The sequence below is a fragment of the Scomber japonicus genome, chromosome 17 (genome assembly GCF_027409825.1).
Source record: "Scomber japonicus isolate fScoJap1 chromosome 17, fScoJap1.pri, whole genome shotgun sequence".
Lineage (NCBI taxonomy): Eukaryota > Metazoa > Chordata > Actinopteri > Scombriformes > Scombridae > Scomber > Scomber japonicus.
Window position 1 is genome coordinate 16,169,546 of NC_070594.1, and position 16,966 is coordinate 16,186,511.

The 16,966-nt window shown below is 39.4% G+C and overlaps 2 protein-coding genes across 2 annotated transcripts; both read right to left on the reverse strand.

Moving 5' to 3' along the window:
* Positions 1-307: 307 nt before the first annotated feature.
* LOC128377427 (mitoregulin-like) lies at positions 308-1,762 on the reverse strand. The gene is made up of 2 exons (XM_053337378.1): positions 1,565-1,762; positions 308-614 (listed from the first exon to the last, which is right to left on the reverse strand). The coding sequence occupies exon 1, from the start codon at positions 1,736-1,738 to the stop codon at positions 1,568-1,570; it is 171 nt and encodes a 56-aa protein (XP_053193353.1). The 5' UTR covers positions 1,739-1,762; the 3' UTR covers positions 308-614; positions 1,565-1,567.
* Positions 1,763-3,099: 1,337 nt separating this feature from the next.
* scml4 (Scm polycomb group protein like 4) lies at positions 3,100-12,569 on the reverse strand. The gene is made up of 6 exons (XM_053337375.1): positions 12,404-12,569; positions 11,295-11,497; positions 9,394-9,523; positions 7,435-7,650; positions 5,060-5,205; positions 3,100-4,613 (listed from the first exon to the last, which is right to left on the reverse strand). Exons 2-6 carry the CDS (start codon positions 11,490-11,492, stop codon positions 4,488-4,490), a joined length of 816 nt encoding a protein of 271 aa, XP_053193350.1. The 5' UTR covers positions 11,493-11,497; positions 12,404-12,569; the 3' UTR covers positions 3,100-4,487.
* Between the last annotated feature and the right edge of the window lie 4,397 nt (positions 12,570-16,966).

A 16,966-nucleotide genomic window follows, 5' to 3' on the forward strand; every position in this document is an offset into this window, starting at 1 on the left:
TTAAAAAGGCTGACAATCAAGCTGAAACATTGATGGTTGCGTGCATCTGTGAGATAAAGATTTCACATTTCTATCAAACACACATTCATATGCCAATGATCTATGAATGGACAAGAACAGTTTGAAGTTAAATTCTCAACACACAAGAGGAAGTGACCATTAAATGGGCACCTGTGTGTGTACCAGTGTGGCACCAGCATTTCTGAGGGAAATGCAACAATGAGAGAATGTGTGTACAGGAAATCTGCAGCCTTAAGGTGGAGTATTGCATTCCCAAAGAAACAAAATCCATATAGAAAGAGAAACATGAAAAACACAATAATTTATTTGACCAGATATGAAACAGATAGAGACAGAGACATGTTAGGGCTGTAAACCACTGAAGCCAGAGCCCCAACAACTTCCATGTGAGTGTCTCAAATGTCTGACTCCACAGAGTTTAGTAAACATCATTGTCTTGATTTAAAAAGGTGAGCTAGGAAAATGTAGTGAGTGCAGGACACAGACAGGTTATCTAGAGGTTCCCTCTCCACGGTGACAGACACAGATGTGCAGAACATTCAGGATCCAGCATCAAAGTAGACTGTGTTCATCCAAACCAGACAGCCCCAAACCTGTGAAGAAGAAATCAAAGGAAGTACTTTTACTGAAATACAGTATTTAGGTACAGATTTAAGGTACTTATTTACCACTATACACACTACAATGTATGTTTGGGGTCACATTTCAGGTGTCTGTAAGTTGTTAACAGGCCCACCAAAAAGTGATTTTTCCCTCTAAACTTCTCCCATGGTTTCATTTCGATAAATGAAACTAACAATATTTCACTAAAAATTAAAGATAAGAAAAAAAAAGTCCGAAAACAGATTTGTGTATCAGAACTTCGTATTATCCTCTCTGACCAATCATCTCAAGACCCCTCAGATTTATCTGATGACCTTTTGGAGGGCATGACCTCCAGATTGGGGACTACAGGATTCCTTTAGAGAGAAAGGCACTCTAGATTTAATTAGCTAACTGTATAAAGTTATTCAAACTAGCTCCACCTCCAGCAGGACCAGCAGCTGCAACAGTAAAATGCTGCTTACAAACTGGTGTTAACACCCCTTAATGCCTCCGTATTATTAATCTAATGATGATGTCATACATAATAATATATCAGTCTAAGTAACCAAACCACTACTTTTACTGCAATATTTAACATGTACTTGTATACTTTTATTTGAGTAGGATTTTCCATGCAGGAGTTTTACTTGCAATGGAGTATTTTTACATTACTTTATTGCTACGAATACTTGGATAAATGATCTGAGTACCTACTTGTTGTACCACTGGTAATCAATGATAAGGAAATGTACGGAAGTATGAAAGGAATACACACACATGAAAACAGAAGAAAGCTTCCAATGTTAAGCTACGTTGTCTAAGACAGGCGGTTTGGCCAAAATCCATTACTCAACTGAGGATTTACTGACCGAATATTTAAGGTTTAACTCACACTCGTCAGTGAAATATAGGCCTAAGTTACACTCATTTCTCAATGTAGGTCAGTTGTTCACGTTACCATTTAAGACAAGTCTATCTTCTTCTGTGTTTCCGACAGCTTATCTTGCAGCCGTTTCTTCCTCCAGTCCAGAAACTTTCTTCTCATTCTGTTGGCCTGCCACCCCGCCAGGAAGCCGGCTGCGAACGAAGCCACGACGGCGACTTGAAGTGTCCTCTCCGAGATGTCTGCCATGTTCACCTCTGGCTGACAGATGCACACACGCGTGTTGTGTAAAAGCCGCACGAAACGAAACTCATACGCGAGTATTAATTTTTCCCTAGGATGGCGAAGTCATAGCCCGGTCCTACTCCGCCTAGGATTGGACAGTACTCGTTGGCTTCGTTGGTCGGGTTGGTTAGATTTAAGCATGGGAAGTTGGATTGGTTAAGGTTAGAGTAAGAATATCAGGGTAAGCCAATTAGATGCAGAGTAGGGCGGGTTATGACTTCGCCATCCTAGGGGGAAAAAATACATACAGGAAGTGAATTGTTGTAGTCACGCGAGATTACAGCGACAATGGACCAATTTTACCACTGAATTTAAGACTGCTGCTACTTCTACTACTACTTCTTCTACTACTACTCAACCCTGTAACCACTGACTGTTTTATCGGTATTCTCATGTAGCCTAATCTTGCTTTTAGTCTGTCAAGCAAACATTTGTAATTTCTAGTTGACACTGTGTTTGCATGTCATGTGCTTCTGTGGGTAACCTGTATTATGTGTCCTGTGTGTGTTTTTGCTTTACACTGTTTTGGCCTATTGAGGGGGCTGCAGGTGAATTAATTAATACTGCACAGGATCCCTTATAAATAAAACATATATATTTTTCACCTTTTCACTTTGATGATACAAAATCTGATGTAGGATTGCAGAGTTAATTAAATAAGCAAGTTTATTACCTATGTCTGAGGAAAAGTGTGCTTTAAAAGCAAACACAAAGAAGAAGGGTAAAAATTGATCAAAGTTGATTTCATATGGGTCACAGGATTGATCATATCTGCAGGGGAAAAATGGAAATATCTAGAGCTTAGAGACAGTTCACTCCATCACATCATTGAAATCAAGTTATCATATTGGAAGCGGTAAACTGGAAAATAAAATGCAAAAGTTTAATGCAGCCCATACCTCAGTAGGGCTTGAGACAGTCATGATATACATAATTCATACATACATACATGCTGTACTTCACACAAGCCTGTGGCACACAGACTCAACAAATAAGCAAAAGACATAGAACACAAAAATACAATATCAGTAAAAGTTAAAATGAGTAACAATGAATGCACAGTAAGTAAAAAAGCATTTTTAACCACCAATTGAACAGTTGTTCGATTAAGTTTGCCATATACAGCAGTATTTGAACATTGTGTTCACAAGTTGTTTGTACAATGTTATAAGGTAAAACAGCATTAAGTGGCTGCATAGCCTTAATTATGAAAACATCAATGTAAAAAAATGCTATTTTATAATGTTTAAGACATTTCAGTCAATAGTTTGTCACTATCACAGTCACAGTTTGGAGATGAAATGTCGCTATATCATATGGCAGGGGGAAAAAACGAATGAGAGGAGTTCATATTCAAAATGTCTTGAGGTAAACCATGAAAATAAAAACTGTACTGCAAACTGTAGCATTTTATGGAAGTCACACAGAGTTATTGATGATGTGTATTGGAGAGGGATTAAAGTGTTGAGATTGTAGTGGCAGTAAAGGTTGAGCACCAAGGTGTATGAGTTTGCTACAAGCTGCTTCCTCTCACAACATTTTGCAACCCCAGGTGAATAAAACATTTTTTACTGGCAAGGTTGCAAAGTGGTCTGCTATTCAGTATTATCATTTCAAACAACATGGTATACAATTCATGGGTTCATGTATATGTCTCCTTTCCTTCCTGTATGAGTGCTGGTGGTTTGATCTCGCATTGATGAGATAACATTTAACTTCACTGCTGTGCTGTGGTCTGTGGTAAAAATGTTCATGGTATCAAGTTGTGTTGTTCCACCTTTCTTGGATGTGACATATCGCTTGTCTCTGATGCAGTTTCATATGTTTTTACATCAAAATGAAAAAATATGGATTAGAACCAAGTGAAATGCTGAAGTATGGGTCGGAATTTTTAACTATTCTAAGAGTAATTCAGATGAGATCAGCTTGATGTTGAATGGGTAGATCGAAACATAAAAAGCCTTTGCTTTTCCAATTATTGCATCTTTTTGTGGCTCACAGAGACTGGATAGCTGTGTTCTACAGTGACACATGAGCAGCACAGTTTTTGGTTTCGGGTGGGAAGGGTTGAATTAGACTGATAAAGAAAATTTCAAAAGACCTTGAAAGATTTCAATATGTGTCAAATAATTTGACGGGTCAGTTATCATGATACCGGGATCAACTTTAACGTCAGATTACAACAAAATTAATTTCAAACAAGATGTCTTTGAAGTTTAAATACGATACTGAGGTATAGCACCATTTGAGATTGATGAGCTTCATGTCTCCTTATGTCTCATGGTTTAAGATCTGCCCAAATTCTCACTGCTGGATGTCTCTTATGGTAGATGCAGCTAAAAGTGAGATAAAGCAAGTTATGAGCAGACTGGACATTCTGACAGGTCACGTTCCATCATACAGTAGCTGCCATCTTTGTGGAATTGAACTATTTACAATCTAAAACCTTTCAGAATCCCAGTAAACAAAGATGGAAATGAAATACTTACTTGGCTGTAAATAGTCTTAATATATAGTCAGCATGTCCAATTGGTCAACAAAATGTTGTTGTAGATGCAGTAAAAGCTGTCAAGTATGCAATCTGGATCCCAAGGTGTTCATGATCTATTGCTGAGAACCAAACCGTTTGAGAGATTCAGCACCTGTACAGTTTTAGTGAAAGTTAACCAGGTGATGAAGGGTTCAGCTTCCCCGACTCCCTCCCCGATGCAAATCACAACCGATTCTGTTTAAGCCGGTCGATATGGTAACAGAGTTTGAGTGCAGGGCCGAGCTTTAGTCCCAGATACTTCATCATCATCTCACTTTTCAGCAAGAGCAAAGCGTCTCCATCTATCTCCTGAAACACGACACAGAGCTGCGTTACAAACAGAACCAACACTTATGTCACCTGTTGGCATTTGTAACTTCATGATACACAGTAATAACATCTTTACAGTAATGCTTTAATATTTAAACACTACATTATAATTTGTATAATCAGCTGAAAACAGTAAAAATGAGAGAAAAGCTAATATGGATATCAAACCACCGTCCAGCCTTCTTGAAATATAGCTAGGGGACAAATCTAACTATGTTTTTAAAATTCTGAATATAACACATCTGATTTGTATTCAGGACCATAGGGAACTAGGTGATGAATAAATAGAGCTACAGTTGTCTCAGTAATGTTTCCTGCCTAATGCTCCAATGAATGCTGGAATATAAAGCTCTGTTCCAGTACATCTAGTATGTCAGCATTAACTCAACAGCTGTGACCTACGATATGATATCGTCTGGACTCACATGTTTCCTGAACGCTTCAGCATGAGGTCCCAAGGCTTGAGGGTCAGCATCTTTGATGAACCACACAACCTCCTCCACACCCCAGCTGGACGGGTCCTTACCAGCAGGACGCTTGCAGTCTCCAGCATCTGGCATCGGGCTGTAAGCTTTATAGCACAGGGAGACAGGCAGAGCAAATATTTAATGCTCAAATGTGATACAGCAGCTAAAAAATAAACAAACCCTGAATTAATAAACAAAACACTGAAAGTCTCCTAATGTCACATGACACAACCTCAGTTCCACTGCAGTCCTTCTTGTATGGGAATACCAGGAATCAGTACATTCACAGCTGTTTCAGAGATTGTTAGCTAAATTTTTAACTGTTAGATCTGTTTGAGGTTCATTTTAAGTTGAAGCAATATTATATACCAATACTCTTAGTAGGCTCTCCACTTCACAATTACAAAATTCTCCAAAATTATTATGCTTTTCAAGGACGATGAAGAGGTCAAGAGTGTATTGATTTTTTTGGAGGGTCACAGGTTAAAAATTCTGCACACCCACACATGAACCTGACGGATTTCTGCTAGGAGCTACGATGGAAAATACATGAGGTCACCTATCTCAACATACCACTACGAATGACAATACAATTAACAACTAGAGAGAGAAATAGATGTATGTAAATCAAGAACATTTCGCACACACCTCCACTGTCCTAAAAGGCCTACTCAGTTAAAAATGTTCTAATAGAGACGTATTATATTGGATTTTTTTTCAACGATATGCCAGTATTTTATATTAACTCATTTTGGCCGAATTGGAGATGACAATACCAATATATGCACATATTTCTTTCCACATGGCTGAAGAGACTATTTTGCATGCAATCATAGATTGTACTAAGTATGATCATGAAAGACAATAAATGAAGAATTTAGGTAGACTGGAGTTCAGGAGCTCTGCATTAAGACTTTAATGAACCTGCCAAGTGGGTTGAGCAGTAGAGTTTTCTTAGAGTTTATTAGACAGGATTAATGGGTATAGTTTAATCTCTAGTCCACACTCCAAAGCAGAAGGTGGCAGTAATGCACCTAATACGCTGGTTGCCAACTACTGTTATAAATCAAAAATAATAATAGGTTTTTTCAAACAGAGGGAATTCCTATCTGCAAAGTATGTCTAAAATGGCAAGAGACAGTGGGTCTGTCAGGCAGCTGAGTGAAGTGGAGCCTGCTGGGGAAGCACTGCCAGGTGGCGGAGGGGGAGGCTTGTCATATCGGCAGAAATGTTAATTTGGGTCTGATGCTGATATTTCAATTTAAAGCCTATATATTATCGTGCATCCCTACTTTCTAACAAAGCAGTCAAAATATACATTTAAAGAAACACTGCAATGATAAATACATGTAAATTTGTTTACTAAGACCCCAATTAAAGGGTACTAACAGATTGCACATGATCTACTAAGAATAACTGCACAAACGTCGACAGGTGCAGACAGCAGTATTTAAATGAGGGTTTTACGTGTCTTATTGAGAGTTTGGACGAGCAGAAAGCCTGCAAGTGCAAAATGAAAATTGATTCCATGGAATTAGAGGTTCTAGTGGAAGAGGTTAACAAACATATTGAGTTATGGCAAAAAAATATTACCAGAAAAAAAAACACTCCATGGGAGAGTATTTGTGGCAAAGTCAATGCTGTTGCTGTTGTAAAATCAGAAATATTCCACTCCAAAATTATTATCCCTGGTTTGATTATGGGTGGAAAAAGTCTGTTCTCTGCATATTCTGTCATTAACAGCAGCCATCTGTGTGCAGCCAGTTAATACCTGCTCTTCCTTTTCATATTATTTATAGACGCAGTTACCACCAGCAAAATTACCTTCGAGTTTGGTAAATCGCAAGAGCAGAACTAGAAATGCACATACAATTTGAAAAGATTATTTCCTGTGAATATTGCAATGCATATTATTATGAATTTCTTCGTACAATTCTATGATTTTCTATCACACATATTGGACACATATCTTTCTGACACACTCAATGTTCTCTTCTTATTGACACTTGGCCATTGTTCTATTAGCTGTTTAGCTTTAACTGTGTAAATATCTAATGTAACACTAGACTATTTAGCTGGCTTACTAGCTTAGCAGAGAGTGAGAGCTCTGTGAATGTAGCTTGTCCTCACGTCTACTCTTATCTTAATTAGAAATATATAATTAGATAACAATATGAAATTTAAAAATAACAATTACATTCGTTTTCTTCACAGACATTAATGAGATACAATCCAATTAAATCAAGAGGGCCTCAAGGAAGCTGTGGTGACCTCTAGTGGGGGTCGGGAACCAGCGGGCTAGAGGACATCTTGACTATAAAACGCAGCCTCACCATTCCTGTTTCCCTCCTGGAAGCTTGCTGGACTTGATGCTTGTCTGCACAAGCCCACCGGTGTAGTACAACTGCTGCTTCTGCGGTAACCATATGAGTGCTTTGGTGGGTACTGTGATGTCATGACATTGAAGGCGGAGTCACTGGGGTCAACAGCATAACGCTTGGTGTCCCCCGGCGGGTCACATAAGAAGTCGTCAGGCATTGACGTTTCTGCTGCAAGAGGAATGACAAGAGGTGAAATTGTTGGTGCCAAAGTCATCTTTAACATATTGTATATGAACACAGTATATCCACTGAGTTTAAACCACATCATAAGCTGTGCTAAAGCCTCAGCCCCTAACTGTCTGTGACTGTGTGTATGTGAATCAGCTGAGCAGTAGTCAGTAAATCCTTTCACTCTGCTCCCTTTGTGCCAACAGTTTTTCAGCTTGTCAATAATGTAGATGCCTGCTGGTTACGCCCGAGCTGGGCACTTATGGATTTACCTAATGACAGATTTATTAGATGGAAATATTCAACTGAGATGATTCTGAATTACCTCTACATTGTGCTCACACAAAGGTCAAACACATTTTATTGTATTCTGAAAAAATCAATTATGTGATAAGATCTGCACACGTGAGTTTGGAGGCTTTGCACTCATACACACACACACGCGTGTTCCCAGTGCCCGTACACATACACACACAGAGTATAGATAATTACTGCTTTACAGTGACAATTAACATACAGATTGTCTTTTTGTCTATTTTAAGACAAACACTACATCAATATCATTCTAAGAGGGAATAAAGCCATCACAAATGCAGTAGCTCAATAATGTTTTTCTTAGATCTTAAACATCAAAAAAACCCTCAGTGAACCATGATAATAATTAGTCAGGACAAATTAATACATTTTGTTTTTGATCAATCATGAAAATAATAATAAACATATAATAATATGATCAGAGTCTGCAAGGGGATGTACACTGCTTAGACAGTATCCCAAATAATATCCCTAAAATGCCGAGACTATTTTTAAAATGCATCTCTATTTCACCAGAGAAATAATTTACATATCTGTCTGGGTGGCACCACGGGGAGCAAACTGGTGTGTGTGTATGTGCCATGCCTCTCTACTGTATGTCTACAGTGTGACATCAAACACTTCTCATGATTTGGAAAGAACAAAGAGCAAAGCATTGGTCCTTGGCACATGAGATTCCCATTCACACATTAAATACACTAAAGGCAATCTTTAAATATTAGCTTATTCTGAGCAGGACAGACTGGGGTGGGGGGTGGGTGGGAATAAAAAGAGAGTTAGACAGAAAGGGCGGCTGTATGAAATGCATTTTCTTTTGTGAGAGAATTAAAAATGTCTGATTCTCTCCAGAGCCTCAGCTGGAATGGAAAGCAAAAAGATAGAGAGATAGAAAAGATGATATTTTTGGGTTATTTGTATTCCTCATTTTAAAGCCTGTAAACATAAATGCCCATAGACACTTGTACTGTTTGTGATTCAACGTGCATAAATGCACAAGTCACATTTGACATCTTAAAGAATATCTCTTCACAGAGAACAACTCATCTGTGTATTTAGAGAACAAAGATGAAATGCAGCACACTTGTGAAGATATACGCTTGTATTTTGGCACCGAATTCATGTCAAAGGCAGAGAAGGTTAAACAAGATATAAGAGCAAGAGAGGAAGGAAAGGTACGTTTCATACCACAAAGTCGCACCTCTAAGTGAATGTCTAACAAGTATAAATATATCAGGGCCATCTTCATCGAAAGAATTGCTCCATCACTCAAAGCCTAAAAATCATTAAATATTGTTACTTGAATAATTTTTCTTATCATTAAATAACCATACAAGGATTTCACTCCGTCCCATTGTCATTTAGGATCATGTTACCAGACAGAAAAGCCTAAAAGGGTTTGTGGTGTGTATGTGCGTACTGTTGTGTTACCTGTAAGGACTTGTGGTGTAGCAGAGTGGGGGACGATTGCAGCATCCTGTGGGATGGAGCCCATTTCAGGCTCTGGTGTGCTGCTTGGAGGAGAGTTGGCCAGTGGAGACATCACCATCCTGGGCTTCAGCTACACACACATAAAACATATCAGTAATTTCAATCCTGACTATACAGGAGAAATTAATTTGAATAGATCAACTTAAGGGGCAAAAAATGTCATGTTTGGTCAGTCGGTGGCACCAGAGCATGCTATGTTAGCATGTATACTGGAGAGTAATTGGTCATTAGCTTTAGAAATATCCTGTCCTCCACTGAAGTTTTTAGACAGGTGGATACATTGACCAAATTATGGCATGAGAGGTCAGATGACCAAATGTAGGGACCCAAAAATGTGCTGGCACTAGGATATGTGCAACCACTTCAATTACTAATACTATAATGACATATTATCAGGCCTAATAAAAATACCATAATTCCTCCTAACGCTTGAGTGTCTGCCAACCATATAGCTACAATGATCCCTGGTTTGATTCTAGCCAGGAACCTTTATTGTCTTATCTCTCTCTTTTGCCATATTTATTGTCTATATTTGCTGTCTCATCTTCATTAGACTTCTACTACAACAAAGGGAAAATTCTAAAAAAAAATAATATAAAGAAAAAATACCACCAGTAACAATACCAGTCTTAATATAAATACCATTACCAATAACAAAAGTAATGTCAATACATACCAATAAACATGTTTACTAGTAGCAGTATCAATACCAAGAACATAGATAGTAATTGTCCTAATTATGCTGAAAAATATATATAATTAAAGGTGCCCTACTGTATAAAGTTTTCACCACTAGTGGTGCTATGGAGCAAAGTTTTGATGAGCGGGCCACCATTTTGTTTGGACCTTGTGATTTACTAACACGGGCATGAGAACACACAACAACATATAAATGCAACCTGTGGACCATTTTTCATCATTCCACTGATGCAATTACCATTCCACTACTGCCACAGTAGGCAGTAGTAGTGTGCCAACAAACCTTGTTATGCAGAAGAAAAAGATAACAATGAAGAAGGCTTCTTGCTGGCGTAAAAATTAATTTAAACAATGTAGGTCTTAAAATATTAATAAGCCAGCTTTGCAAATGTTTTGTAAGAATTGTAACACTTTGAACATGTTTGTTCAGGATCAAGGATACACATGTATACTGTGGTGGGAAACAATTAATTTAAACTTATTATTTGTTAAAGGGAAAACATCATATAAAAAAATTTGAGGTGAGCAAATAAAAATGCAGCATTTAGTTCAAAAGCCCAGGCTCCAGCGCACTCTGAATGCGCCGCTCCTCACGATGACATCAGATTGTATGCACATGCACACAAACAGCTGTCTGTTGGTAGTCTTTGTTGCTATGGTTATTGCTAAGGTTGTTCCACGGGCTGTTCACATAGTTGATTTACATATTTCGGATCGGATTTGGTCTCAAACATGTACAAATGTATTTAACTTTTTTTACATTTATTTTTTAAGTAAAGAATGAAGGAAAAAGGTGAAATCTGACTACTATTGTTTGTTTACGTAGGCTCTGGAACTAGTAAAGGTCTGCCCATGTGCTTACAAGAGCTAATCAATCAGAACAGAGTAGACTGAGGTATAAGTGAGGGAATGCACATGGGCCAGTATCACATAAAGTTTTTTGTTTTGTTAACTCTTAATCATGCAAAGATATTCCACTAAAGCCCAGAATAAAAATATAGGCCTGGAAAAGTGCATTATATGTCCTCTTTAGGAGGACATTTTCATTGCGTACCTTTAAAATATAGCACTTTGTAGCTCAACCAGTAATCAAAATGTGCGGTTTAATTTTATGAATCACCATAAAACGATGACTGACTGACCTTAAAACCAGGTTTCCTGCCTCTCTTCTTGGGGACCTTGAGAGACGACAGAGGCTCAACGTAGTGGCTCTGGAACTCCAACTTACGGATAGGAGGCCGTCCTCTCTTCCTGCCAGGTACCTTTCCCTGGGGCCCTGCTATGAACTGGGGGCCAAGAGCGGGAGTCTGCATCTCTGAGCCAGCGGATAGGGTACTCATCAGACCTGAGAGAGAGGAGAGAGATTATTGAATGCAATTTCAAAGTAACAGGAAGTGGGGGTTTAAAATGCACCACTGCCTCAGTTCCAAACTGGAACGGAAACTCATGTCTGAGACTACTACCTCCACACTTACGCACTCATACACACTGAAACAGAGAAGCTATAGGAAATAGTAGAAACAAAGCCACATAATGCTTTGTACTTCACTATACCCCTCCCCCCCTCCAGCTGCAAAGATTGCAATAAATATCATTACTGCAGAGAGAGAGAGAGAGAGAGAGAGAGAGAGAGAGAGAGAGAGAGAGAGAGACAAAGCCACACACACACACACACACACACACACACACACACACACACACACATACAGAGGAAGTGAGCGCAAAGCACATATACCCACACAATCAAACAATCAATCAAGCACACACACACACACAGATACACACTCACAGTACCTTCCCATTGACTTGAAAGAGAAAGTGTGTCCAAACTTTTGGTCCTGATCTTAGTACCATTCATCCACATGACCATTACTCTCACAATACATCCCTCTTTCATACAGCACAATCCCTTACCTGACATGGCCTTTGAATCTGAAGTGAAGTCACTCTGGCTGTGCATTTACAGAGGCTGGTGTTCTACTATTTATTTAGTCACATACATATTATTCTTTTATACCTGGTAGCTAAATAACACACCAACCTTGACTTCAGTACATACGGACTGGCAACCGGTAAATAATGATAGCTTATTTCTGTGACGACAAGCACTGTCAATGCAGGAAGAATGAAGAGAAACAGGAACAGAAACAGACAGAGCACGTGAATATGCATGACGCCTTCCATCCTCTTCCTCTCAGACAGAACAAGCTTTCAAAATGAGCACAAAATGATCATCATGAGTATTTCCTACCATGTGCTCAGCCGTCTCTCTGCGTGATGCTTCACCCCAGCAGCAGGTTTCCAAATAATCCCCTGATGGATCTGCTTTCTGAGTCTCCAACAATCTGCCTCCACTGTCAAGACACCGGCAACTGTGCGTGCCTCTCTCTCTCTCTCTCTCTCTCAATCTCTGACCACCTTCCTCCGAAACGACCCTGCTCCCTCCTCCTCCTCCTCCCTCTCCCTTCCCTTCTACCCTAACCCCCTTCCTCTGTGTCCCCTTTCAGTCGTCATAGCAACCCGCCTCTAACATCCCGCGGCAGCCGGCAGACGTGCTGTGCTCAAAGAGATATGTGTGTGTGTGTGTGTGTGTGTGTGTGTGTGTGTGTAATGTAATTACAGTTGCCGCAGCTCAGGGTTTTTCTTTTCTGTCTTCAAAAAAAGCTTAGAGCGGGTGACAAGGGATTCAAGCTGAGCAGTGTTTTGTGCTACAAGCGTTCAGGGTTATAAACTGTAATCTGTACTCAAATTATTTCTTAAAAAAAGTGGCAGAAAATACAAATGAAGAATTAAAAATTTCAATATCCAGTCCAGGAATTGTACAACAATCCCCAAACTAAAATATGTTTCAAATTATTCTTAAATGTGTTACCTTTCATATTTGAGATGAATTTCCTTGTAAATATCAAAAGGTTTTTAGAGGAGAAGTCTTTCAGGATTACTCTACTGCTTTTGGTGGTGGTAAAAAGATCACACTGCTGTCAAGGATCAATCTCTACCTTTTATTTATGGGCTTCCTCTGCCTTTGTGTCAGCTCATGTATGCAGCATTTGTTTTATCTATAACAATAAAAAACAGACATGGAAAGAAAAAAGACCAGCTACAGGCAAGGTTCTGTGTGTTTACCCGCTGAGGTGCAGGTATTAAAAGAAAAAAAACAGGCTCAAGAGTGCTTATTTGCTCTCATGGGCTACAAGTGCAGAGTTACTACAACTCACCACCACATATCGATTAGCTACGCTCAGGTTGCTACGCCGATTCCTGTTAGCGATCAAAGAAATTGGTGGGTTTTAACACTCAATCAAAATCAGGTTATCCTTTCAAAGGGAGGCTCAAACGCCGGCGTACCCTCGCTCGCACGCACAGCCGCTGCCAGCGTGTAAAGAGATTTGTCAAGAGTGGGCTGTAAAGAGATCACTCACATGCTGTTTTAACACTGAATGTGACAGGCCAGAGGAATTGCAGTGTTTCATTACTCAAAGCTCATACACACTAATTAAAAAAAAGGGACAGTAAACAGCAAGGTCAAGACAATAAGGTTATGATAGTGAGCACTGGTGAACATTTACACACTTAATCTCCACTGACCACGATGTGTGTGTGTCTGTGTGTGTGTGTGTGTGTGTGTGTGTGTGTGTGTGTGTCTGTGTGTGGAGAAACAGACTCATAAATCATAAAAGTAATTACACAGTAAGATTAATCCTGATGTCCGTCCTCAGTCAGTCCTGTCCCATTACGGTGCATCACATTACAGACAGAGACAGACTGAGAGAGAACAGATAATCATCTTTTACTTTAAAAAGAATTGAACATGAGGGGGGGTCGGGGAGGGGGGGGGCATTAACACTGACTGACATTATGAGACAACACCATTCTTTTGTAGGCGGGGGGAAAAATTTGCACCACTGCACAGCACCCTAACACAGTACATGTGGGACGGCAGCCTAATTTGTTTATGGCTAATTAACCAATTAAGTGATCAGTGAACCCCTTCGCCTCATTTTATTTCCCAGCTTAGAGATATTGTCTTCGTTTTGGAAGCTGAGTGTTAGAGAAAGGCATTTGAGAGCTGTTGGAGCCCACTGTTATGGCCACTGTGATGCAGCAATGATCAGCAATGATTAGCATAACTTAATCACTAGCTTCAGGCGATGGAGATTTGTATCTGTTTTCACTTATGCAGAGGGGAACTGCAGTGAAGTGAGTAATGCTAATGCCTCACTAAAACTGCACACCTACACACACACATAAAAAAATAGTCTAAAGACTGTCACACACCAAAATTCACACATATGTCTACATGCACACGCACACACACGCACACAGACATACACACACTAATCTATTCTGAAAGCAGGTACAGGCATATAGTTTCTAGTCAAAATTCAATTATTTTCACTGGTAAAAGCAGATTCTGAGACTGGTGTGTGTATGTGTGTAAATGTGTGTGTGTTCTCTAATCAATGTAACAATGTAAAAAAAACAACTCTGAATTTATTTACAGCTCAGGCAGGGCGTCACCATGGTAACAGACAGTGAAATCGGATCCCGCGCCACAGTCATGTGATAAGGTGGGAATAAATAAAACGCATAAACAACAATGTGTGTATTAAATAGACACTCACAAACTCCATCTGACGCACACACACAGGCACACACACACATACATACACACACACACACACAAAGTGCCCCTCCTTATCTCCACTGAGCCCCTTCATAACATGACACACTCCAGGAGAAGGTGAAGAGTATTGCTCTCTACATCAGCTATGGGTCAGGGGGAAAAACGAGAGTAAATTTCACAGCCAGGAATACACAAATGCCCTCTTCTACAAAGACTCTCTCTCTCTCTCTCTCTCTCTCTCTCTCTCTCTCTCTCTCTCTCTCCCCCCTTCTCTCTCTCCCCCTGTCTCTCTCTAGCTATGATGCCTCTGTCTCTGTCTATCTTTCTCCCTCTCTCTCTCTCTCTCTCTCTCTCTCTCTCTCTCTCTCTCCCTCTCTCTCTCACTATACACATTTTAAATCGGGCTTCTTCAGTGACTCTATTTCCCCAAAGGATGTTAAGCAGTGTTGGAAAATGACATACACCAAAGTACTGCACTTATGTTTCCTTTTATGGTATCTGTACTTTCTGTACTTTACTTGCATTCTCTGCTACTTTATACTGCACCTCCCCCTTCATTTCAGGCTAGAAATGCTGTCATTTTAATTTCACTACATTTATCTGAGTGTTGCAGCTTACAATTATGATGTATTATTTTGGATTAAACTGCCCTTTTAATTTAATACAATTTTTAATGCATCAGCAATAATGATCCAACAGACATATATCAGTGAAACCATTCTACTCCCATAATATATACTTAATATATAATTTGTGTCTAATATGGTTCAAAAGTGCTGCACATATATCTCCTATTTCTGAAGTGTAAAGTCCATTCTCAGTGGCTCTCAAACGAGCTATGGTGTCACAAATCATGCTCGCAGGGTACATGACTCAAATTTAAAGTGAGCACAAAGAGAAATTTTCCATTTTCAGTGGATAAATTAAAAAATTGTCATTTTTAGGACAAAACTCTGCAAATACATAATTTTGCACAGTTAAGCTCAAACATCAAAGTGAAGGGAGAATAAGCAAAATACCTTTCTGAGTGGAGGTAGTCAATATTATGCTGATAATACTTTAATTAATTCTAATTAAGTGACAATTTGATTAAATGATTTGCAATTCAGCTTCAGCTTTATATTTGCATTCTAACGATATCATGTTAAAACAAAATGCAGGGATTGACCTCTTCTTTTAGAATCAAGTCTTACTCTGTGTGCAGTTGTTAGGGTCCCGATTCCTCAGTCTCTGCCCAACTGACTCTGACTCTGCATCCAAGTCCACCAGGTGCCAGCAGCCCCGCCCTCGGTCGTCACAACGATCCAAACGTAAACGCAGGCGTACACGTTTGCTGAGGATGCTGGGTAACCAGGCAACAGGGGGAGCGGGAGCCACTTCCAGGTGGGAGTCAGGGTTGAAATCCTGCTGTCCTCGCAGTCTCATGCCCTCGTGGCCCGCCAGGTTAAGTTGAGATACATCACACTTGGGAGACAACAAAAAAAAAACAAACATAAAAGCAACTATATATTTTACATACATCTAAATATCTATATTCAATATGAAAAAAACCCTGCTGTACAGGTGATTCAAAAGCCTGAAATCTTATTATTATTCAGTGTCTTAACATTAATCACGTCGTCTACAAATTAATTTCAGACCTTTCAACCCGCAGACAAAAATTAGTGTGGAAATGGCAAAAAATGGGCAGAGTGAAGGAAGGGGAGAGAAAGAGAAAGAGAGTGGAAGGAGCATGAAAAGAGAAAGAGAAATTAGGCAGTTGTGTGATTATTCCAGCGTGTGCTCAGAGGTCAAAGAAATAAACTGGAGGCTAATGGGAGAATATGGCTTTGCTAATGATAAAAGTATTTGGCACAATGTGTCTATTGTGTTGCAAAGTGAATGCAATTTGGCCTCCGGGGTGCTGGATTTAGTGATTAACGTTAACTAACTAAGCTTTCAGTCTCTGTTTAGGACGGAACAAAAGCGGGTGAAGAGGGAGGCTGTGAAACTTGTTAGAGCTGACAGAAATGTTCACATTATCACCCTATTAACTGATTCTGCAAGCAGATCTTATTTTCTGTTTGATGATTGTTAGCCCTGTGGTAATTACTGTTGAGAGTTAACCATTGACTTTATTTACCACTATCAGACTTAGGCCAAATAATGTAATTTCATGCTTCTTTTTTTTACTAGTTGGAAGTTAAA

Coding starts and splice junctions, on each gene's coding strand:
- scml4 (XM_053337375.1), bottom strand. CDS start 11,492: ATGAGTACCCTATCCGCTGGCTCAGAGATGCAGACTCCCGCTCTTGGC. Junction 9,524..11,294: donor GCAGGAAACCTGGTTTTAAG/GTCAGTCAGTCA, acceptor ATGTGTGTGTAG/CTGAAGCCCAGGATGGTGAT. Junction 5,206..7,434: donor CCAGGAGGGAAACAGGAATG/GTGAGGCTGCGT, acceptor TGTGCTATAAAG/CTTACAGCCCGATGCCAGAT.
- LOC128377427 (XM_053337378.1), bottom strand. CDS start 1,738: ATGGCAGACATCTCGGAGAGGACACTTCAAGTCGCCGTCGTGGCTTCG.